The 25,463-nt window shown below is 33.5% G+C and overlaps 2 protein-coding genes across 2 annotated transcripts in view; one reads left to right on the top strand and one right to left on the bottom strand.

Annotated features, from left to right (window-relative positions):
• Window positions 1-11,926, top strand: part of LOC138321660 (collagen alpha-1(II) chain-like) — a 29,948-nt gene extending 18,022 nt beyond the window's left edge. The window contains exons 29-50 of the mRNA XM_069265493.1: window positions 43-258; window positions 462-569; window positions 713-874; window positions 1,282-1,389; window positions 1,617-1,724; window positions 2,104-2,211; window positions 2,568-2,675; window positions 3,807-3,860; window positions 4,266-4,319; window positions 4,763-4,816; window positions 5,106-5,159; window positions 5,590-5,643; window positions 5,978-6,049; window positions 6,404-6,439; window positions 6,696-6,731; window positions 7,441-7,515; window positions 7,776-7,799; window positions 8,383-8,518; window positions 9,038-9,144; window positions 9,406-9,483; window positions 10,556-10,777; window positions 11,124-11,926. Of these exons, the coding sequence (XP_069121594.1) occupies window positions 43-258; window positions 462-569; window positions 713-874; window positions 1,282-1,389; window positions 1,617-1,724; window positions 2,104-2,211; window positions 2,568-2,675; window positions 3,807-3,860; window positions 4,266-4,319; window positions 4,763-4,816; window positions 5,106-5,159; window positions 5,590-5,643; window positions 5,978-6,049; window positions 6,404-6,439; window positions 6,696-6,731; window positions 7,441-7,515; window positions 7,776-7,799; window positions 8,383-8,518; window positions 9,038-9,144; window positions 9,406-9,483; window positions 10,556-10,777; window positions 11,124-11,279 (2,130 nt within the window). The 3' untranslated portion in view covers window positions 11,280-11,926. The remainder of the gene's footprint in view (window positions 1-42; window positions 259-461; window positions 570-712; window positions 875-1,281; window positions 1,390-1,616; window positions 1,725-2,103; window positions 2,212-2,567; window positions 2,676-3,806; window positions 3,861-4,265; window positions 4,320-4,762; window positions 4,817-5,105; window positions 5,160-5,589; window positions 5,644-5,977; window positions 6,050-6,403; window positions 6,440-6,695; window positions 6,732-7,440; window positions 7,516-7,775; window positions 7,800-8,382; window positions 8,519-9,037; window positions 9,145-9,405; window positions 9,484-10,555; window positions 10,778-11,123) is intronic.
• LOC138321661 (cysteine sulfinic acid decarboxylase-like) lies at window positions 11,927-24,389 on the bottom strand. Its single transcript, XM_069265494.1, has 16 exons — window positions 24,260-24,389; window positions 23,473-23,591; window positions 22,164-22,297; window positions 21,578-21,671; window positions 20,715-20,805; window positions 20,068-20,174; window positions 19,724-19,839; window positions 18,811-18,945; window positions 18,257-18,373; window positions 17,384-17,448; window positions 17,143-17,221; window positions 16,603-16,684; window positions 13,921-14,038; window positions 13,660-13,714; window positions 13,377-13,466; window positions 11,927-12,395 (listed from the first exon to the last, which is right to left on the bottom strand). Exons 2-16 carry the CDS (start codon window positions 23,573-23,575, stop codon window positions 12,216-12,218), a joined length of 1,566 nt encoding a protein of 521 aa, XP_069121595.1. The 5' UTR covers window positions 23,576-23,591; window positions 24,260-24,389; the 3' UTR covers window positions 11,927-12,215.
• Between the last annotated feature and the right edge of the window lie 1,074 nt (window positions 24,390-25,463).

Genomic DNA, 25,463 nt, shown 5'->3' on the forward strand with positions numbered 1-25,463 from the left:
AATTTTCGTAATAAAACCTACTTTTATTATAAACAATTTTAGGGTGACCCAGGACCACCGGGTCCTGACGGTCCTACTGGACGTTCTGGCGAGCCTGGACCACCCGGAAAGCCTGGAGAGGTTGGACCACCGGGACCTGCCGCTCCCAAAGGAGAAGCTGGAGACCCAGGATATGATGGCGAGAAAGGTACACGTGGAACACCTGGAGAAAGGGGTCCAACAGGTCTGGGGGGTCCTGATGGGCTGACAGGAATGCCGGTAAGCTGTGATTTCTTCAGAAAATTACTCTAACGGTTAAGGTGTTGCCAATAGATATGAAGAAGGGCTTTGGATCTTTCATTCAATAACATTTTTGTCAAACCGAACATAGATATATATGAGGAACTATGCATTGAAGTGAATAAGGCACGAAATGATAAATAAGAAGCTTTAATATATACAGAATTATTACTATTTTGCAGGGAAGTGCAGGGCCAACTGGACCAAAGGGACAACAAGGTTATCCAGGAGAAAAGGGAGATCAAGGAGATGCTGGTGATGCTGGTATTTCTGGACCTGCAGGACCAAGGGTAAGTGGTTTAACAAAGTTTACCGCTACCGATTGCCTATTAATCCAAGCGATACGGTTGAGTGAAAATATGTAAAGTCAAATATTAAGCAACATATAGAAGAGGTACGTATGAACTAATACATATCTGTGTCTGCCAAACAGGGTCAAAATGGACTGGATGGCTCTAAGGGTGTCCGTGGAGAGGAAGGACCACCTGGCCTCCCAGGACCACCAGGACCGAACGGTCGACCAGGACCTTTGGGACCCCAGGGTAACATTGGCGAGACCGGAGATCCAGGGGAGGCAGGACAGGATGGAGGCAAGGTAAGCTGAGCCTAATTTATAATTGGTTGTTCCAGCTCTCTTAGCAGACGGGTGTAAATGTTTACTTAGGGTTGAATGAGCTGATAATCAGTACCGTCTTATGTAGTTGAAAACACTGCAATTAATGCATGTAACATGTATTTTACAAACAATTCAATTTAAGCACCAAATATCGTCTTTTCTTGCACCGAAAACGTCATATATACGGATTATTATTGAAAATAGTTTACTCGAAGTCAGCGAGCCATGATAAGACTTATGTAATCAGAGTATCAACATTTTATTTATTTCAATAATATCTCTTTAAATAGTAATACATTGGTTAATGTCCGAAGCAAAATTTCTAGGGAAAAATGAAATAATATAGATTAGTTTAGAATAATATGGATTTTGATTTACTCCTACAGGGAGTACGAGGAGATATCGGAAATATGGGTTATAGCGGTGATACTGGAGCCGCCGGACCCCCAGGAGAGAATGGCCAGAAGGGAGAACGCGGTGAGGACGGAATCCCTGTAAGTTGACACTGAAATAGGTTTATTTTATCAACTTCATAATCACTTCATATTAAAATATGTAAACTCATGGTTGTAGAAACGATGCAAATTGTGCAATAGGCGTCGGAGTAAAATAGAAATACAGTATGTATATGGTTCATTCGGACGTAATTTATTAATTAGAGATTTTTTTTGCATATTTGTAATTGATAAATATGTTATAACATTTACGTATAATATAACAGGGAGGATCTGGACCACCAGGACCTCAGGGACCGGCTGGAGATAGAGGGCAGCACGGTATTCAGGGTGTTAGGGGAGAGAGGGGACCTAAGGGACCCAACGGACCACCGGTAAGTTACGCTTAAAGACCCAAAGTCACCTTAGTGAAAGACATATTTGTTTTATTTCCTCGGTGATTTCTTGCTTTGTTGAACTTTATCTTTGTAAGCTTGTTAGTTGTTTTTTCCCTCTCCCCATAAGATTCAATGTCACTTTAGTGAAAGTAGTCTTTGTTTTATTTCCTCGATGCTGTCTTGATTTGTTGAACGTTATCTTTGTAATGAGTGTTTGTTTTCTCTCTCGATAATGTCTTGATTTGAGTTACAGTTAACGATTCAACGTCACCTTGGCTTTTTAAGCGGTTTAGTTGTTTTTCTCTCTCACAATAATGTCTTGATTTGTCGAACTCCATCTTTGTCAGCTCATTAGTTGTGCAATTTGAACACATAGGGTAGCCAAGGTTCCCCCGGACGTGAGGGCCAGGACGGTCTGCCAGGAAAACCAGGACCAAGAGGTGTGGCCGGACCACCAGGACCAGTCGGTGACTCCGGTAGTATCGTGAGTGTTCACTATAAGTGTTGTTTCAGAAGATGTTTATTATACAACAGTAAATGATGATACGTCGAATCTAGTCAGACCTTGACCTAAACCACGTGACGATGTGGTGAGTGCACATTACTGTTTTGAATAGTGTTTTCCTCCGCAAACGTCAGTCAAGAAAAAAATCATGATTTTTTATCATTAATATTAATCTTTGTAAGTACCAAATGATGAGAATGATACAATTGTTTATATTGAAAAACAATTTAAAAAGGAATAAATATTACGTATAAAATGAATACGATGAAAATAATAATAGTAAGTGTTATTAATCGAAGGTGAATATGCATTGCTTATAATATGAACGGTTTTAGGGCTCCCCTGGACCTGACGGTACACCCGGACTTCCAGGCAGGGTTGGAGAACAGGGATCGGACGGTGACATGGGCATGCCTGGACCAACTGGAATGATGGGATTCCCCGTAAGTACTGTATAACCGATTCAGCCATGAAAACACATTTAGATTTTTCTAGTTCTTCAAAGTCTGGAAGAGTTTATTTGGGAATTTCAGAGATAAATAAGCTAAATACGCGGGGTTCATATTTTGCGGTTTTGTAACCGTAACTTATTCGCAGTGTATCCAAAAGTTTTAATGGTGTCGATTTTATTATTAATATTTTCTTAGTTCTGAGTGTTATCGCTCGTGTGACCACCATGTTGAATAAGGTACACAATAAACAAAGTCAAAACGACGTTAATAAAACAATTACTTCGGTGGTGTTTTGAATTCGCTGAGTTCAGCAAAATTGGAATTGATACGAAATTATTCTATAGTATATTGCAGTAAAGAAAATACATTTCTATCTAATTTACCTAGTCCATTTTTGCCATCGTATTTATTAACAACTGTAAGATAGCATTATTAATGTTCAATATTTAGGATTTATATAGAGAACGTCGCAAATATTAGTCCTTATATTTTAAAAAATGTGTATGTTTTCATAAATTGTCATTAGTTTCATTCATTGTACAATTTAATATTATTTAAATTATTTTTAATTGATATAAATATTAGATTAATAAAATCTTAGCCCAAGACTGAGATAACCCGATCTCGATCACTTAAAGGTAATAGATTTTTTTTCTCGCGCCTCTAAGATATAACAAAACCCATCTATATACGCATTCAGAGTGTAAAACTAACCCGTCTTGGGCCTCCTGGTTCAAAGCCGATTAACCATTTCATCTGCGCTTCGATTTCAGTCATTCCGCATAAAACTATAGTTCGGTTATATCAAAGACAAACGATGATCAATCGGTACATACTGTTTTCATAATTAAAAACAACAACCAAACAATGCATGGTAAATGACTAAATGCACACATTTCTAATAATATTGATTATCTGACGCTTGTGACGTCACCGGTTCGAGAGTTTGACGTCACATGCGCGGACTTTTACATGAATGGCGTAAAATTCCGCCAAAATTCGCGTAAAGGTACCAGACAGATCGGACGACATAGAAAAATCTAGCACTGGGTATCCTGTGAGATTTCCCTGTCCGAGGTGCGAGAAATTATTATATCATTATTTATTATTTTTATAATTTAGGGCCCTGCTGGACCACCAGGATCCCCAGGACCAGCTGGAGAGCGTGGAGTCAGGGTAAGCCTTATTTGTGGTCAAACCATTTAATATCATTTAATCTAATTTCATATGTTACACTTATTTCTATTGGTTAGAAGTTTGAGGTTATTTTGAAAGAGACTGAAAGATTTTTACGTCGAGCATCATGACGTCATACACGAAGAACATTTTCGCTGGAAATTTTAAAAGCGGCACAGTAATTGGTCAAAATTAACTATGGACTGGGATATCAGTGAGCCACATCTGAATTTGTTATATTGTAAAACAAGAACATAGATAAGCCTTATAAGTACCTCACTGAGTTTTTCAAATTCAATGATAAGAATTATCCTTAATATATAATAAGAATAATGTTTAAATAGAAAAGCTAAAACTATATTTTTCTTCCTTAATAAATACACGACATCATCTCTTATCAAATAGGGCGAATCTGGACCAGATGGAGCACGCGGCGCACAAGGGCCACGCGGACCACCTGTTAGTAAATATGACTTTAACTCATTCACCTCCGAAAACATAATTAGGCTTTTCTTAATCGACTAGACCAATCCATTATAAAATGTCTGGAGTGAATGAGTCAATCTAGAAGGTTCCGTATATGATTAATATATTACTTAAAAATGAAGTAATAGCTGTAGAAGCAAATCATGTAACCAACCTTTTGAATAATTGATTGATTAGTATTTTTGTATCCGTTGTTTAGGCAATGCATAAATATGTGAAGTTATAAACTTTCCGTGATGGATATTAAACTATTTGTTTGTATCGCAACCGTATTTTTCAATTCTTTTTATTGAATTGTTTACTGATTGCATCGAAGTTTAAATCAATCTACATTTAACAATAGAGCGAAAAATGTATAGAACATTGACTTTTTTGCTTTATGTATACACATTTAATTCTAATCTAATTGCTTGAAGGGGGCATACGGAGCACAAGGAACTTCCGGTGAAAGGGGAGATGATGGTATGGCGGTGAGTAAAACTACCTAAAGTAAAGTGTTTTAACCATTCATTGATAAAAAAAACAACATATAACATTTAAAAAAAAAATTACACAAATGAAACTGGTATTATTGAGGATTTGCGGAAAACATATATGTATCTTATGAATAATCAATACTGAAAATCAAAAGGAATTTGCATTTTTGTGTAGATATAATGATTTTCAATATAATAAGATATAATATCAACTTAACACTAATAATAATTGTTTTGTAATAAGTATATTTCTGTTTAATAATAAGTACATCGCTGTGTTTAGGGAGACAAGGGAGATCCTGGTCTGATCGGTATGCCTGGACTGCCAGGACCAGAGGTAAGAAAATGCGTTGGAGTAAAGGAGTATTTGTATTTCAAAGAAATAGACTAGGGTACTACAAGACTTCAAGTTATAAAATCTCTCGTGAGACTTATCCATTAATTAGGTTTTAAGTTGTTGTCATGACAATGCGAAAACAGTTAAGAAAAAAGAAAGAAATGATAAACCTTTTATTTACGTAATTCGAATCATTATAATATATAATCATATAATAGACATTCCAATGTCATTGCACTAGATTTATAATACGAAATGGTATACAAATTGTTTTGCGTCAAGTATTTTGCTAGTTTCACTGATGCTAGCTCAATGCGCTATTTCATCTTATTTTGCTTGGTATGAATACTGATGTAATTTTTCCAATTAGTGTTCTGTCAATGGTTAATAATAAATCAAGAACTGAATTAAATTTATTACATGTGAATAGGGACCACAAGGAGATCAAGGAGGCGCTGGACCCCCAGGCCCAATGGGACAACAGGTATGTATATTCTTACTTAGTTACGTGAATATCAACAACATTTTATATGAAAAAAATATCAAAAGATACAAAAAAACGCATATTGCGTGTATCTTTCGCTTGGTAATTCTAAACCATCTTAACACCCATTATGGATACACGTGAAAATATAGATTGAGACATCGTCTGCGCATTTCTTGAATTTTGCACCAAAGGTTGTCTCATACCAAAAAGTGATGAAAACGGATTATAATTGAACTTGTTTATTCAAAGTCAGCGCGGACATAATACTTTAGGCCTTCGAGACATAAGAACTCGAGTTAAGAGTCTGAAAGGTATATAATGTCTGTTGTAGGGTCCTGACGGACCACGTGGACAATCTGGCAGGTCAGGAAACAACGGCGAAACTGGACCACCAGGCCCAATGGTAAATATGTCTATTATTTTGTTAATTTGTATTTCAAATAGTTGTCGTATCGTTCTCAACCATGTCCAGCAATCATACCAACATATAAGAATATTTTTCAAAAAAGAAAGAAAAAACCCAATTTATGAAAATAAAAAAATGATTAAGAATTAATAATAAAAATAATAAATGTTAAAGCAGATATCTAGCCTAAATTCATTAATTTTGGAAATATGGACACATCATTAGCCGCCGTTTTTCAATTCAATTTCGAAAATCTTGATGTTAAAATAAACACGTTGATGTGCCGGATCCCCGATAAAACATTTAACAATGACTGTTGTGTTGAATTAACCAATATTTGTTTGCGTATAGGGACCAAGAGGAAATCAAGGAGAGGACGGCAGATCTGTGAGTATCTATCATTCATCAGAAATGTCTGTAATATATATCACACCGCATTATTCTTTTTCAAGCATATCTTTTGGATTATTCTGTATTGTCATGCATTAGATAAGAAAAAGAAAGGCTTGCAATTAACTCTGAGTAAATATTTTGATAAACTTTGCTTATATTATAAATGCTTAAAACGATCCATAAAATAGGGGAAAATAAAAAATATTGTATTTGAAAATACATGTGCTCTTCTTGTTTGTGTTCTTAACAGGGTGTAATGGGAAATGCTGGACCTCCAGGACCTGCGGTAAGTTATTGCTTAAAAAAAGTCAAATGAAATCACAAATCTATTAACATGAAAGCCAAATAATTATAAAACAAAAACAAGTTATGAAGGCCAAAACGACGACAAGATGAAGGTTTATGGAAAGAGTTTTTCAAAATATTATACGATTATCATTAAGTGTTGAAACGTTTCTCATTTAGTGTTGAAATGATTCTCATTACGCATTCTTAGAAAATAACCAGCAAAATGTGGCTTGAACAAGGATTGTAACAATCTGAAATCAGACTAGAGATAAACGTATTAAATTGTCTTTTGGCTGATGGAATCACTATGTAAACCTCAAAACATTCAAAAGCATAGTTATTTTGACATTGTATCTCTGATAGCTTCTGGTAAAAACTCTGTAAATAAAGAAAATAAAAATATATTCCATTTAAAAAAATCGAATACATACCATGAAATCATCTTTTCCATTATCGGAAAATACGTTGGAAGGAATATCTATATTAAAACGAAATAAATGAAAGTTTAAGATAATCAGAAACAGCGTCTACACCTATCTACACCAAATACTACGATAAAAAGATTACAAACCATCATTTCACAAAAAAATGTGCAATTTACACAAGACGCCATTATTGAACATATACACTACTTATTTGATGGAGTAAAATGAAATCACCCATAGTGTTATGGATGATATATTAGAATGCTATCTGTACAATTTTAGGGAGAGCCAGGACGATCGATCTACAGCCGAGCTATCACTGGATGGTTCAGTCGTTCTGACCTGAAGGGAATACAGGTAAGGTTTTAAAGCTTGAACAAATATCAACTAATTCCATTTTGTTTTAAGTTTTATAAATATTTTGTTTCAATATAAATATCAATGAAAGACAGTGATAGAGTATAAATATACCATTAATTTGGAGCTCAACATTTTTGATAATCATGTGATATTCATGTGATATTCACATCCATGCGTAAACGTCTTGAATAAGTATCAATGTTCGTATACACATTATGTTGGCTTATGTATTAAAGAGGCCTGTTTTGTTATTTCAGGGAGATGAGCCTTTGACAGATGAGGTATAGTATTTAGATCGAGCATTTAAACTTAAATATAAAAAACAAACAACTACGTTGACTTTCTTTAAGGATAGTGTAACAATATTATATAATTTGTTAATAGTCTTTCTTTTTAGCAAATTATATAAAAGAAATATAATATAAAAAATTGTGTATATTTGATACATATGTATGTATGTAACACACAAAATGGAAACCACTTTTTGAAGAGGTGTTTTTCTTCGTGGAATTCTCTTTACAGATTAGAAAGTTGTTAAGTTGTTTATGATGTCTTATTTATAAGTATATAGTATTAACGTATATTTTCGTACGATTTTCGTACGATCTGGAAAAAATTGTCGCGAAGGAGTGTCCCCTAACAAAAATAAAAAAAAATAAAAATAAAATAAAACGCAAAAAAAAAAAAAAAAAAAAAAAAAAATTACAAAATAAAAAAAATTATAACCAAATTACTTTTGGGTGTAAACAACAAAATCAGCGCAGTGATAGTATTGTCGGACACAAAATCGTGAAATTAAGTTGCCACGAAAAGAAAGTGCTTCACAGTATGCTTTAATGGTATATTATCTTTATCATACTATAGCAAACCAACATTGTGGCCTACCTGAACTTCCTGGGACATGAGCTGTCTAAAATCATGCACCCACAAGGAGAGGAAGATTCCCCATATGCTAGGAGCTGCTTGGACCTCCGTATGGAAAACAATGACTTAACAAACGGTAAATGGCTGTATTCATTACCTTATTTCTAGGAATATTAGAGTATCGTTTAATATTTGATAGCGCAGTTTTTGTGTTTTTTTTCTGTCTGATCATATTTTTGATACAGCTAACAGTTTCTAAGGTTCAAGATTACTGATTTTCATTTTTTTGCATGAACTTGACATTGTCCCCACAATTACATCAAATTTGTAAATTCTATTTACTCTTTATCATTTTAATTATAGCTGCAAAAATGCTGTTTGCAAACTTATTTTGGCAAAATCATATTCAAGCGCAAATGTGTTCTCCAAAAGGCTGGAGCAATGGATTGCGGAATCATAATAATAGCCATCTATTATTTTTTTTTTATTTTTTTTTGAAAAAAATAGAGGAAAAAAAAAAATAGCCATCTAAACAATACTCAGAACATAGAATTACCTAATAACATAATACCTTTAATGCGGAAATATTGTTATCGTTAAAATGTATACGTTGACAGTAACTAGCGATTTTTGATTTTTTTTTTATTAATATTAGGTCTTTACTGGATCGATCCTGATGGTGGAGTGCCCAACAACAAGATCCAGGTGTATTGTGACTTCAGAAAGAAGACATACACATGTGTCCGTCCTCTGATTGGCTTGGTGAGGGTCATCTCGCATTTATATACGACAATTTATTAGTTTCAGTAGTTAATATACTCAAAATACATATACAAAATTTATAAAAAATAAGTTACTTGTCACAAAACCTTAAAAATGTTTTTTCCATAAAATTTTGAAAAGAATTTTCACCAACGAATTATATAAAATGAAAAACGATGCCTTAATATAAATCAACATATTATGGAATACGCATTTAGATATGTAACTGTGTCTTTCAATTCTAATTTCCATTAAATTTAGTATGAGAACCAGCCGGTGTCAAAGGAGGAGGGCGATGATTATGCATTGTTTGCTCAGAAGCAAATCAAGGGCAAAGAGGTGTGTAGCATTTTGAAAAAATTCTAATCATAAGAGAAGTATTTATTGAAAATGCGTTTCCGAAAAAAGTCCTATTATATAACAAGCCCGGTATAGCGCTAGGGCATCTATTAAAGTATATGAACCGATTACCTAAAGAGAAGTTACAATACAGAACAAATGCAAGTTCTCTTGTGTAAATCTATTTTAACAATATAATTATACCATAATTTGGGATATTTTGGCGTCGGGAACGTTTGGCGTTTATGTATCACAATACAGTGGTTAAATTTTGGTGCGTTTAAATTTGGTGTTTCTCTGTGCCGTGTTAATTTTTGCGCATGATTTTATATGATTGAAAGATTAAAAAAATTAAGATTTGCTTTGTCTATACACATATATCTCGCAACGATGAAAAATTGACGTGTGAGTTTTGAAGCCATATGGATAAAAAGACAACACTCTGAAATATTTGTCTTAGAAGGACTCGCACATGGAACCTTTTCCCCCACAGAATATATCTTAAATGTTTGTTTATATAACATGTTTCAGTAATTTATCCAAGAATATCCGTTCGCATGCCTAATAAATGATATGTAGATGTAATGATCGTTATATACAACAAATAAATACGTAGCCAAAATTTGGTGTGTTGAATTTTGGCTCTTTGATGCCGAACGCCAAATAAGCCAAAATATGACCACATCTATAATATCCGTATTAACGGTATATGATGATAGTTAGCTAAAGGAAGATCCTGTTAATAAAAAACGACCCGCGTTATGGAAATTAACAATTAAATGATTGAGTTTATGTTTTTAAAATTTTGTAGGACAAGTGCTGTAATATCAGAAAGCTAACTATTTTAGAATATAAAAAATCAAAGTCATATGACATTTAAATTAATTTATATTTCAAAAATGAATCATCGTTCCAGTTAAATTATGCACTTGTAATTGATATTTCAATATTTTATAACATAATAATTGATTTGCCATATACAAAGTAGAATATAGACAAGCTTCTTAAAACTATTGAGAGCGAAAACTATATATATTTATGTTATCTCTCACTTGTATGTTAACGTTTTTAGCTGGAGTACCAGTCAAACCGTGTACAGCTTAAGGTCCTTCAGAAGATGAGCTCCAAGGCTATTCAAACCATTGTATACAAGTGTAGGAACACTGTCGCATACTACGATCGCCAGGCAGACGCTTACAATAAGGCTATCAAACTGGTCACCTTCGATGATACCGACCTAGGAGCTCAGGGCAGGAAGAAGTACAGATACAAAGTCATCAGTGACGGTTGTGATGTACGTATTGTCTTACATAGTACCACTTCTATTTTTTATTTTCTTGTTTTATGCATATGAAGGGTGATAATTTACACCGATATTGACTTCTTATTCTTGTTTTCCCTCATTATTTTTGGTAATAAGGTTCGTACAGGAAATAGCTTCGAAACCGTTGATAATATTAACCGCAATAAAATAAGTTGGTTTTTATCGTAGATAATGACTGAACAATGCCTTTTGCATCTAAATCAAAGTAACATCACCTACACGCGGTTACGCCGTGTGTATTGATGATGTCACGTAATTGTCTAGCGGTTGTGAGCTGTCTCAAACCCCCTTTGTAAATAATAAACTTATATTACAGATGGCCCAGGACAGTTGGGGAGAGACTGTTGTCGAGGTCAGTACCAAGAAGACTGAAAGACTGCCAATCATCGATGTGGGAATTCAGGATATTGGACAACCGAACCAGGAGTTCAAGATTGAAGTGGGACCTGTTTGCTTCAGTCATGATAATTAATGTTTGTTACGTATCATATAATTCACGATTCATAATTGATTTCGGACACTTTGTGTAATACAATGAATTTTTGTTTTGACTTTTGAGAAGCCTTCTTTTCTGGCTCAAAATTACTTGTAAAATAATTTCTGATTATTGTTTAATTGAAAATATTGATAATGAAATGACGCCGCATATTTAGATATGTTTTACTTATCAGAGGGTAAGGGACCTGGTTATATTATTGTGGGGAGGGTTTAATCATAGAACATGTTGGATGTTTGTGTGTGTGGGACCATTCCTATGTTGTTTGCCTTTATCAGAGAAAGATAATATATCACGTGACAGGATGTTTCTGTGTATGAAAGTTGCCATGGAGAATGACGGGACGCGACGTCATCGTTTGGTGTAACACCTGCGGTCTGCCATGATACCGCCCCCGATGACGTCACGTTCCAGACCTTATATTTTTATCTGTGATATATACAGCTAACACTGCCATGATTTCAAGTACAAAAGCTTTAATTACTATCAGACATCTGATTGCTATAATTTCATTGGTCGTTTACATTTTCATTATATCAAGCTTGTCTGATAGTACATCGTGCTCTTTCATGACACTTGCTTGTCTACCTTTCTTAAATAAAATGAGAAAAAATGACAACAAATGTGTTTGCTTTGTTTTATTAACCGCAAAACGCGTTGACACAGGAAATCTCTATAGAGAAAAGTTGTTCGTAGAATTCAATTATATAAATATTCAATTTCCTTTTAACTCATCTCAGTTGTTCGTCTCTGTTGTTCAACTCCGATGTTAACCATATGTTCAACTCAGATGTTCAACTCCGATGTGAATCAGACATTCCATTTCACTTATCTTGTATGATTTTGATTAAAACCTGCTGAATTTGTATTAAGCTGCTTAAGTATATATATGTTACAGCGACATGTATTTCTTTAAAGATCTCGGCCTAGTCGGTCTATCTCGTTTACGATGAAGTCCATCCCTGACTTTTCACAGAGCGGGTTTTCTATTATGATCCTGAAGAAGTTAACAAGACCTTTACTTGACAAAGGCTGGTATGCCGTCATCATAGTACCCTCCATCATCATCTTCGTCTTGATTTGTGGCGCCACCTTGAGACAAATAGAGTGGAAACGGAGGTCAGTAAATAATCCATCCTTTCAGAGCAAATTTGAGGTACCATCTTAAGTGTTGATAATGCAAATGTATGGTATAACTGGTGTACTTAAAATGACGATTAATATCTAGAAGGTAAAACATTATACAGTTGATGACGTGATTGAGGGCAACAGATGATTGGTTGGACCCGACAACAAGCTGTTGCCCGACTGTTGTTGAGGGTCCAACAAATCATCTGTTGCCCGAAAACCCAAACGATAACTGTTTTGTTATACCCATTGACTCCAAACAATGCTTTGACGTCACGAATTGTAGGTGTGACGTCACTCCGGTCCAACAGCACATTTTAACAGTTGATTTTAACAGTTCTTTGGACCGGACTGCTCGACGGAACAGTTCATTTATTGGCATTTTTGTCAATAGAATTTATATAGAAACGATTGATTATAGGTATAACAAACATTACAGTAACTGTAAATGAACTTATTTTAACGCTGTCAAATTTTAACGCAAATGCGAAAAGTTGAAAATTATTATATATTTGCGGGTATATAAATTAGCGCATTTTGGTGTCTTAATACACAATATACAGAGGTTTATTTCCAATCATTTAGCTGTGCTATCGTCTTTTTACATAGGTCTGGAACCAATGCACAAAGACGATATGACAACAGAATAATCCATACTGATTAAGGATGTAGATCTCAGAGACCTTCAAATAATTATTGTCATAATATGAAAAATATGATATATGACATCAACTGATAAAAAATATTACATACATTTTTATTTCAAACAAAAACAAAAATGTTATTTGTATTTATTCGCTGATAAATGCTATATCTTTAAACTAGATATAAATATTCCTTGTGGTTAATTTTGCTCTAAATAAGTAAAGAAATTAATAAAATAGAAAATAAAAAAGTAAATTGCTAAACATTAATAGCGTCATTTTTGAGTAAGGGAAAGTTTACCTTGGAAACCTCTTTCCACCATTCTTCATTTTCTACTTTTCCTCTCAGACGCGGAGGAATGTACCAAAAGCTTATGTTCGTACACTGAAACTAGAAACAAATAAAAAAAAATCAACAGAAGAAAAACATTCTGATGGAAAATGAGTACAAAATGTATACAAAAGGTTTATATTCTAAAGTTGATTAAACGATCGTCGGTTTTTGTAATTATTTCATCATTTTTACAGAATGTTCAATTATATCTACTACCGTTAATTTTTCACTAGAGCCAAAACAATATTACCTCGGGCAAAACTAGCCGAAATCCTTCTGTTTCTTTCACCTTTTGTGTCAAATATCTAAAGAATATTAAAAAGCAAGTACGTCAATAAAAACACAATTGTGAAAGGTATATAAGACAAGACCGTGCGATTGAAGAATTATTAATAAGAAAAGTAATAGATAGGCGAAGAACGGCTAATATGATTCATACAAGGTAATTTAGTGGACGCATTTTATAAGCAAAAAAGATGTTTCATATCTAAGATTTATGGATCTTTCCTACTTAGCCATGTCGTAGGCATGGTCCACACGAGCTGCCATCCCTTTGTCGCCATATGCTTTCCACTGCATCCACAGCTTTAGTACATCTGGCTTTCGTCCACACTGCATTGTTTTGTCGCCTGATCAAATATTAATTACAATCATAGCGTTAAAATAAACACCAGATGCTTAATTGAGAAAACATCGGTAGGCAGAAGTTTGAAACTTCCAAACTAATTTGTTAATTCGTACTGAATGGGGATATAAAGTACAATGTATATTCATAAAAAAGAAGCTCTTCATTATGATTTTTTTTAGATATACATATATATATATTTTTTGTAAGAAATTTTTTTCAGAAATATTTTTTTTTCTTCAAATAACAAGTTTACAGTAAGTGTTGCAATCTACACACGTTCCCTGCCGTCAATTAATTTTTCTATGGCCAGTTATTATTGCTTAGTGATGCTATCACTGTATGAAGTTTGAACAAATTCCGTTTATGTGTTCTCAAGTTATCAAACTAACTAAAACTTGTTAAACAAACTATTTTGAACAACAGTGACTATAATTGTGTGAAATTTACGGTGGCTGGGAGCGGACATGAAATAAATAAAATTATTGCGTGGGAACGAAATACTATTGCGTGGGAACGAAATATTATTGCGTGCGAACGAAATATTTTTGCGTTCGAACGAAATTTTATTGCGTGGGAACGAAATACTATTGCATTCGAACGAAATACTATTGCGTTCGAACGAAATAGTATTGCGTACGAACGAAATAGTATTGCGTTCGAACGAAATAATTATTTCGTGGGAACGAAATAATTATTGCGTTCGAACGAAATATCAACGGTTCACCTTTGGCTATTTCAAATGTCGCAGTCTGCAATTTCCTATCAATATTCTTTGTAATTGGTCATTTTTAAGTGGTTTTGTGTTAACCTTCTTAATAAAGTAGTATATTTTGCTTTGAAACCATTAAACTATTTCAGTATGTGCCTTCAATCAATCAATCTTTTATCAACCAAAAGCCCTTAGACTTATAGGTACAAAACATATATACATAGTTTTCATAAAAACTGCAGAAGATGTCGTGTAAATTCATTGTTTTACTTTTAAAAATAGTTGACTAAGTATTGATACAAAACAACGTTCGTTGTAACACAATTGCACACATTCAAATGGAAATATTGAAGCATAATGTATTAACATATAATGCTTTTATTTACGGCAGCGTATTAGGACCAATATATAGGTTTATGTATCATGTCCATACAAATTATTATCTTGTACGTTTAACTTAGTATCTTTTTAGTATCTATTGTTACATTATCGTGTACATTTGTACGTACGTATGCACAAACACTTATCTTGTACGTCTGTAAATTATTATAAATTATTATCTTGTACGTACAACTTCATATCTTACAAATTATTACAGTGTCTTGTACGTGCAAATTGTGATATTGTACATTTGCACGCACAACGTTGTATCTTGTACGTACAAGTTTATATACTAAGTTGTTCATATGTACAAGATACTATGCTGTACGTAAAAGATAAATACAATTATAGACATGTATAATGTCCCCTGTACGCCATCATGTACGTGTATTTCATTAGATATATAAAGTATAATACAATAAACAAAACTTTAAATCGTTAAAAATAAGGAAAACATCTTTTTTAGATAACGTGCCGTTTCATAAGTTGTAGGCCATCTCTTAATCATATTACTACGGTGGCATGATTACTGTCAATTCATCCATGTATGATAATGAGCTCGATAGTTATTTCGTTTGAACGCAATAATTATTTCGTTCGCACGCAATAATTATTTCGTTCGAACGCAATAATTATTTCGCTCCCACGCAATAATTATTTCGTTCGAACGCAATAGTATTTCGTTCCCACGCAATAATATTTTGTTCGAACGCAATAATTTTATTTATTTCATGTCCGCTCCCAGCCACCGTAGTAATTTGATCAAAATCAGTTGATGTTTTCTGAAGATATCATCTGGAAACAATAGTTTTTCAAACAGTCTATTTGTAGTAATAATGAGCTTTGTAGTTGACCTTTTGCCCCCAAATTCAATTATAGGCTGTATATTCTCATATACTACATGTTCCAATGTGTGAAAAATGTTTAAAATCAGTTTATGAATTCTCAATTTGCCGTTTGGAAACTAACATTTTATGAAACAATCTATATCTAATGACCTTTGTAATTGACCTTTTGACCCCAAATTCAATTCCATGCTGTATTTTCAACCATTGTGTGAAGCATGATTAAAATCCGTTGATTTTTCTCAAGTTATCGTCTGGAAACGAAATCTATTTTCAATAACAGTTGCCTTTGTAATTGACCATTTGACCTCAAATTCAATTCCAAGCTGTATTTTCCATTATGACACCTTTGTGTGAAGTTTGATGAAAATCCGTCGATTTTATCTCAAGATATCGAAACAAAAAATAGAAACGAAATCCGGACAGACAGACAGACGGGAACAAACACTATAGTCCCCTCCGATTTAACCGGCAGGGGACTAAAAAGCAGAAATCAGGGATCCCAAAATGTAAAATCCTCGGCATGCCTCGGGTTTTACAACATTTTGTGACCCTCGGGTAGAATATCCCTATCTTTCATATCCACATATGAAAGAGTCTTATAATATTTCGCTTTAAAAATTACTTTACCAATATCATACGAGGTGTCGTAGCATTTATCGGGCTGAAACAGGTACTCTGCATTGAAGGAGTTGCAATTCTCTAACAGTCCCTATACCAACAGAAATTTCAGTTGTCCACTAGTAATAGTTGTACACGATTATCAAAATACATTTATTCAATCCGTAATTTTTGGCAGTTTCATATATCTTATTTAAAGTATCCATATTCATTGCGAAATTTGTGTATAACTTCTTTTATTTTACAGGGATGCGGGGAATAAAATTTAGCTATATTCGCGGTAGAGTTAGTTTCCGCGAACATAAATATCCACGAAAAATGTAAAGAATGACAAATAAGATGCACTGTATAGCTTATTATTGTTCAAATTTGATAAATCCCATGTAAATAAGTGTCAAAAACAAAAACCGCGAAAAAGTATCCCGCAAAAATTATACAGTAAATTACGATATACTAACCCAACAATACATTATTCGTTCTTAGTGAACATATTATGCGACAATTTTAGAAAATGAAATGAAGTTATTTATGTAAATCTGACAATCCTACCTTTTCTTTCACCAGAAGAGAAGAGCATTGGATTGGGACTCCACTCATTTTATGCTGGTTCCAAGCAACTGAATTGGCTCTGGCGTTAAGAATAGATATCAAAAATTAAATAATAATAATAATAATAAAAAAAACAATATCCAATGTACTCGCAATGTAAATTCTTTTTATTGTAAAATAATTATATATATGAAAACCTTAATATATATCATTTGAGCATTCTTTATTTGTATTTGTTTACCTTTCAACTCCACTCATTAATGCACGGTGTTTATCAGATAAGATTGCACTTCCTCCCCAGGCTGCCTATCAAAACAAGTTAGATACATTTATAATTCAAAGTGAAATAAAATATCATTATGGTTACATAATGGCGAACATGGTCAAATAAATGATAAAAGGATCTTCTATCAAATATAGCTACATAACGATAGGGTTAATTGTGCAATACAAGTTATTTGCAAACAATAACATATTTAGATCGTTATATCACACACTATGTGAAGTTACTTTTATAGTTTTAAAGACTGGTATTTGGTTTGCTCATTAAAGAGCCTTACGATTAATCTTTTGGTGGGACAGTACATATCCGAAACCATGCAATATGATTAATTATCCCACACACATCACGTGTAAAGCTCGAAATGACTATAAGAGATATATTTCAGTACTTGGCATACATTAAGGTTCTTGATACATTTGTATGTGTATAGGATTTCCGAATATCTAAATCATACGACACTGAACGTAATGATATTGTTATATTTTTATGTCACACATAAAATCTTCAAACTGAAAATCCCAAAATACGCAAAACGCTAACACGTTAACTAATTTATAATCTTAAATATTTAAAGATATCATTTGATAACATTTAAAGTTTTGTTTCAATTGAAAATGATACCGGTGTAACCCAATAAGGCCAATTCTTGATAGATCATGAAGCTACATTAAACAGAAAAATGGCCGATATACAGGGGTCATCTGGAAACCATTTAAATTATTTTCCCATCTCAAAATGAATGTTTTGAATCTGCATTGTCAGCTTTATGAATGGTAAAATGTTCTACTATATTAGGTTTATTTTCAAATCAACCACCAATTTAACACGTACATCTACATGCATCCAGACGCCATGTTTCTCACACACATCTGCAACGGCATTGAGATCGTCAAACGACCCTAGGACAGTCGACCCACATGTCGCCATGACAAAGACGGGCAGTGTACCCTGTAAAAATCAAAAGTATATATCCATGAAATTACAAGTATATACAATCATGTCATCGTGTTTTCTAAATTATATAGTTTACCTTATAGGGTATTCAGAAGTACAAAAGTGAACTCTGCTTCGTTTTTTGCTACCAAAAACTTCAATACGTGCGTAATCGATAGATGAGCATTTATTAAATGCAAACGGTGAATGACAATATCGCAATATTTTTTTAAGATACATGTAACAAGGTTGGTTAAAATAACAATTTACTAACAACACTTAAAATTATTGATGTTTAATCACGCCTCTGTTTCGATTATCTCGATACCAACGTCCAACAACGTTGAGGAAAAAGATAAAATCTATTTTTTGATAATAACAGATTATGAGATAAATTAATTTCATGAATTTATGATATTGAACTGCATATCCATGTGTTAATTAATGCTTACTTTAGCCTTCTGTTCTGTTAGTTTCTTGTCCAGATCAGTCGGACACATGCGTCCTTTTTCATCAGTGTCGATTCTAATGAGATTGTTCATTCCAAGCCCAAGAAAACTAGCGCCTTTCGCCAGTGAGTAATGCGCCTGGAAAGGAGATCAACGATATTTGATTTATATAAAGACTATTTCCACTGTAAAATAAATTAACTTATATACCAATTATCAAACAAATCGAAAATTAGAATATGAAATAGAAAAGTAGGAATGACAAACATGGATTACTACTACCATGTGCAGCAAAAACTTAAAAAAATTCCATAAGAAATCATCACAATAGTTTAGATCTATTAAAACATGTAATATGTTCCTATGAAGAATTTTATATTAAGGAATTTCTGGGAATTTCTTTAAGGAAAAGCTAAGCCCTGGTACTTATAGCGCTTTTGCGTTAGGATTTGTGCTAAAATATAACTACTTATAGTTTCTGTATGTCTACTTCTTACAATGACATTGGGCTACATCAATAAAAATTGCAAGGTAATTAATAGATGAGGTTCATCTCACAGACCCAGTTTGTCACCAGATGAAGTTACAACCAGAACTGACAGGTACTGTAAACCAATGGTTATTTGTTTGCGTATTTTTGAATCTCCTCGATGAAATATCTGCCTCACTTATATTGTATTCAGTTTAATTCCATGTAAGTTAACATTCGCATTTGTTTTCATCACAAATCGCTTAAACTTTTACAAAATTAAAGAACATTTATGTAATCATGTTAAGAAATAACTACGTTTACAAAAAGTAATCCTGATTACACTAATCAATTGCAAAGACCATTTGGAAAAAAACTTATGTGAGCTGAAAAGCTCAGGGTAACATTAATCGCAAATTCTTAAGTTTAAAAAGCAACAGCACCTACATCTGCGTGTGTAAACATTGTGAGGACCTTGGAACCGAAATTTCCCGTCTGTTTAAATGATGGGTTGGACTTGTACCTAGCAACATGGAGCGCCAGTATATTTGAGTAAGAACCCCCTGAATGTTGAAAAAAGATTAAATTGTCAAAGGATGTGGCGGTAAATTCAACATAGAGGACAATACGTTTGACTATTATCAATAGATACATTATTACGATGTACATGTATATACACTAAAATTTTATCAAATTATATGTAAATCCCAAACATTGTCGGAATTCGTTAGGGTGAAATGTAAAAATCTAAATAATAAATAAATAATAAGAGAAAAAGGCGAAGTACTTGCCCGGACAAAACACGCCATCGCCATTCGGAAAACCGAACACCGAACACATTTTTTTCATCATGAATCTCTCCAGTATAACGAAAACGGGAGCCACTTCATAGGTGTGTCTGAAATAACATCATTATATATCATAGAAATCATATGTACCGCATATCGTTGAGTATTCCGCCCTTGCATATTACAGAGTTGCTTCCCTTACGGATAGGTATCCGTTGTGACGTCATTGTTTTGTGAGTAAAATTCATGTTTATTTTGGTTTACGCTAGGAAACACATGCCGTCACAATCAATACTTACCCACAAGGGCTGATAACTTTGTAATATGCAAATTCAGAATGGGATGAAGATTTCTGAGTATGACAGTAACGAACTGCTTGTCAGAAACCATGGCCACTCGACATTCTCTGTCATTATCATTTTAAATGTAAACAGTGATACGGTGCTATATAGCAAGTGTGGATTTAGCTCAGTCGGTAGAGTGGCGGACCAGACAGTCCGAGGTTAAAACCCGGCTGGCGACACACTATTCTAGTCTTGTTAAAATTGTATTGAGAGTGACATTTTTATAGATACCATTGTTTGTCATGACAGAAAACTTTCTGTGTGTGAAAACTTGAATTTAGAAATGCGTTACCGGTTTATACTCACAGGTTTGTACTGAGAGCGTCAGTGAGCCAAGCCCCCGCCATACTGTACGGGTCTTTACCGCTGTACAACTGGTTATAGAACTGAGGGTGACCTGAATGGACGAACGTAATCAAAATCATAAGATAATAATAATAAAGGGTTAAATAATTTTATTTAAGTGTCACCTCTATATTACATGAAACATATACACAGTATTTATAAAAAATCAATATGTAGCCAAAGTGATATTGACTTAAACATAAAACATTACTATTCTAAAAATTTATAAAATATATGGAACCTTAAATGATTTCCAGATAAATAAAGAAAGCTGAGTATAGTATATCACTATCCTTAGTTCGCTACCATATCCATGTGTACCACAATGTCTTTATCACAGTTCATCATCTACGTGTGTAAATGTAAAATGTTTTATCACTTGTAGCCTATGTATATAAAGAAGCATTTCATCCCTGAGGTCTTGTCATTGAATAACTTTCACAGACGGTTAAACCGTAAATAGAAGTGTATGTGTGTGGAAATATAAATAATACTTCAATAGTTACTTAAAGGGGCAGAATATGAAATAAGTTTCGTGTATATTTTTAAACGTTTATGAGATTCAAACTACTGATATAAAAGTCTTATAGTTGTATAAGTTTTTGTATGATATACTGTAAATTGGAATCTTCTCGCGTTTAGATATTTCCGCTAGATGAGCTTTCAAATTGTTGACGGTGTGATCATGTGCCTTTTTACTCTGTATTCGCGAGTGGATATAGTCGCCAATATTTCATGAAAAGGGAAATAAGGGAAAATGTCCACCCCACGAAAAATTCCACTTTTACAGTATTCATTTAATAGCGATACATTATCATTCCCACCGGTCTTTACACTATGTTTGATCAGATCACCACTCAGCTCCAATAGCCGCTCGTTTGTAGTTGGTCCATCCCCAATGTCCAGATCTAGTATTTTCTGTAACCACATTAGCATATCCCAATTATATGACCTATTCTTTCATGGCTCTCGATATTGTATATGATGTTGAAAGACAGAAATGTTGATAAATATTTTCTGTAACCACATTAGCATATCCCAATTATATGACCTATTCTTTCATGGCTCTCGATATTGTATATGATGTTGAAAGACAGAAATGTTGATAAATATGTTGGAAGTCAAGATATCACTTACTGAATTAATGAATTACAATAATGATTTTGTATAATATTATCGATCTTGTTTCGATGTCCATAAACATATTGCATTAATGTTGCACGAAGCATCCGCCCAAAATAGATGTGATGATATTTAACCAAATTCGAGTCATGGTATTGCCAAATGGAACGTTCTATTCCCCAATTTACTGCCACTTAATTTGTAAATGAAAATTCATCAAAAGAAAAAAAATTTCGAAACGTCTTATCAGGTGATCCAAAATATCAATAATGTTTAATAATACAGTACCTCTAACTCATGTGGCTGTACGAAGTTGCAGACCTTAGTACTCGGGTCTTCCTCTGCTGCTAAAGCTTCATTGATCATAAGTTTGTGGAAATCCTCCAGGAATTTCTTCGTTGTAGGGTCAGAGAAAGGCTTGTCTAATGATAAAGATCATCATCATCATAATCATCATCAACAATCATCATCATCATCATCATCATCATAATCTTCATCATCACCATCACCATAGTCATCATCATCATAATCCTTATCATAGTCATAATCACCATTATCATAATCATCATCTCATCATCTCATCATCATCACCTCAGTAATCATTCATCATCATCATCATCATCATCATATCATCGCCATAGTCATCATCAATCACCTCATAATCATCATCATCATCATCATCATCATCATCATCGCCATAGTCATCATCATCATCATCATCATCATCATCATCACCTCAGTAATCATTCATCATCATAATCATCATCTTCATCATCACCATAGTCATCAACATCATTATCTTTATCACAGTCATAATCACCATTATCATAATCATCGCCATAGTTATCATCATCATCATCATCATCATCATCATCATCATCATAACCTTATTCATCATTATTATCATCATCATCATCATCATCATCATCATCATCATCATCATCATCATCATCATCATCATATTATCATCATCATCATCATCATCATCATCACTCTAGTCATCATCATCATCATCATCATCATAACCTTAGTCATCATTATTATCATCATCATCATCATCATCATCATCACCTTAGTCATCATTATTATCATCATCATCATCACTCTAGTCATCATCATCATCATCATCATCATCATCATCATCATCATCATCTTTGAAAATTATAATACTAGGTAAAACCTACGAGACCAATATCACATGGTCTGAGTTATACAACCAAACATATGTCGTTAACAAGTCATCTAAACCACAGGCATTTTGATTTTTAACAAATGAAATTGAAAATCAGTAAACATTTCTGTCTCTTGTATCTCTTCTGTCAGTTTTATATGAAATAACACTTATTATTGCAATGTCACGTACAAACACTGACAAGCCCATCATAATATCATTAGCTGTATTACAGACAACATCATGGAAAGATATTAAAAGAAAATCTTCCTAGTACGTCTACATATGATTGGATATCTATATAAGAACATATAAAGCGAAATGATTTCTTTTATAAGACATACAGATTTAGTTGCCATCTAATCAAGCAGATGTCATTTAATACCTTTCACGATATTTTGATATGAATAGAATGTTACTGCTTACTTATACTCGCCATCGTTCGCTGTCTGGTGAGGTGGTATGATGCTTGTTGGACGGTACACCGGAACTGCCGAACTGGTAATTTCGTAATTATGTAACGAAACATTAACCTTTGTGACAACCTGTAAAACACCACGTGATCATACGATAAAGAGCCCAGTCTTTTTGCCACAACGCATCCCCATACCCAAATAGACAAGAGCCTACGGTGAGTAGGCTAGCCGAACTACATGACTATGTTTACATATAACGTCGTTACATATATGTGTAATCTCGTCACACTAGCCTTGACACTGCTCATCTTGTCAGCCTTGTATGACGATAGCTTTGAAAGTTACAGGTCCCGACTACTAGTGTGATTCCTGGTTTTTCTTTTATTTATTTTGTGAAATATTACACTTTGTATGAGTATTTTTTTTTTATTCAAAACCAGCTTCCCCTTAAACTGTAAGGACTAAACGATACGTAACATAATCAGATCAGTAATCATTCGCCGCTGTACTAGATACCTGTCGATATATGTCAGTATGCTACATAACTACGTCCCGATATTCAACGCAACACGAATATCATTTAATGTATTATGATAACTCCTATTATCATACAATGATACTATCATGGATGTCTCTGAAGTATGATCTGTAATTAATTGCAAGGTATTTTGTTACAAACATAAGAAATCAGTGGAGCGGAACGATATTTTCAAGCTGAGATAATAAAATGTAAATGATGTTTTTTGAAATACACATTTCCGACGGCTTCTTATCAAAGTTAATCTACAGTTACTTACGTGTAGGCGCACAGAACATGGAAAGGTCTGTCCTGCTGATCGGTGTGTTATACATATTATCCTCTTATCGTGATGTAGGCCAGTGTGTATGGAGAGGGCTTGGTGTCATGTGCATCTAACTTCCTCAATGTACAACTATTATGTATATACCTAAATCGAAACCAAATTTTGATTTCGAAAATATTAATATGAAATGGGTTTGAAAATGTTATAGAATTCCAAAAGTTGTTAGCTTGCAATGTGTTGCATATTAATAATAATAATAATAATAAAAAATCCGTATGAATGGTAATTCCCTTCGTCATAACTCCTCGTTTGACGTTGAACAAAACGGTTTTTTTTATTTCTGTGTCTCTTTTTATAACTATTTGCCATTGCCATGTGAAAATGTGACAAAATAGACTTTTGATTGCAGAATTTTATGTACAAGCATATAATCAAATTGACATTTTGAAAACAAATGATTCTTACGCTTTACAGGCAGGCAAAATTTCACTTTCACTTAATAAATGTAAGTAGCAAATGTGACAACATGTTTAGCTCTTTTGAAGGCGCACTGTGAACCAGTTAAGTGAACAATTACAACACAATGTTTTTATTTGAAACATAACAAATTTTGTAATAAAACTTAAAACGTCTAACACAACTGACCCTCAGTTTTTATGCCAAAAAAGTAACAGCATTTTATTTTAAATTGCTAGATATTCAAAATACATGTAGTGATCCTAATTGTTTGTAAAAACTGGATCTGACCAAAAAAGTGAAACATTGAGTATTTTAAAGATGCTGGTATTCTGGTCAGATAGCATGTTTTATGTTATGGCTAATATTACACATAGTGTCAAAAGCTTTTTAATTGTCATTAATTGTTCTTCACATCTAAAACTTTGATATGAACTCCTATTTTTAGATATCTTTATTAAAAGAAAAGTCAGTCATAGGAAAGTTATGACTTCTCATCAGGGAAGATGATAACAGGGAAAAGCATATGGTTTTAAATCTCGAAAGTATATCAGCACATGTTTTTATGTATGGAAACCCGAACTTTGGTGGCCATGGAAATAAATTGCTTCACATGTTTTAAAAACGAATCTAGAAGTGCTTTTGATATGCTATTTACTCTCGAAATCATCAATGTTTTGATAATTACAATACTTTCAATGCATAGGTTTTAATCTTACGTATGGAAACTAGAAATTTGGTA

This window comes from Argopecten irradians, chromosome 4 (genome assembly GCF_041381155.1).
Source record: "Argopecten irradians isolate NY chromosome 4, Ai_NY, whole genome shotgun sequence".
Taxonomy (NCBI): Eukaryota; Metazoa; Mollusca; class Bivalvia; order Pectinida; family Pectinidae; genus Argopecten; species Argopecten irradians.

What these genes read in the sequence shown, in the direction of transcription:
- LOC138321661 (XM_069265494.1), bottom strand. Translation starts at nt 23,575, where the DNA reads ATGTTTCGTTACATAATTACGAAATTACCAGTTCGGCAGTTCCGGTGT. An exon ending in CAATGTTTACACACGCAGAT is followed by an intron (nt 18,946 to 19,723) that starts GTAGGTGCTGTT and finishes TCTCCTTTCCAG; the next exon opens with GCGCATTACTCACTGGCGAA. An exon ending in TTCGGCTAGTTTTGCCCGAG is followed by an intron (nt 13,467 to 13,659) that starts GTAATATTGTTT and finishes ATTTGTTTCTAG; the next exon opens with TTTCAGTGTACGAACATAAG.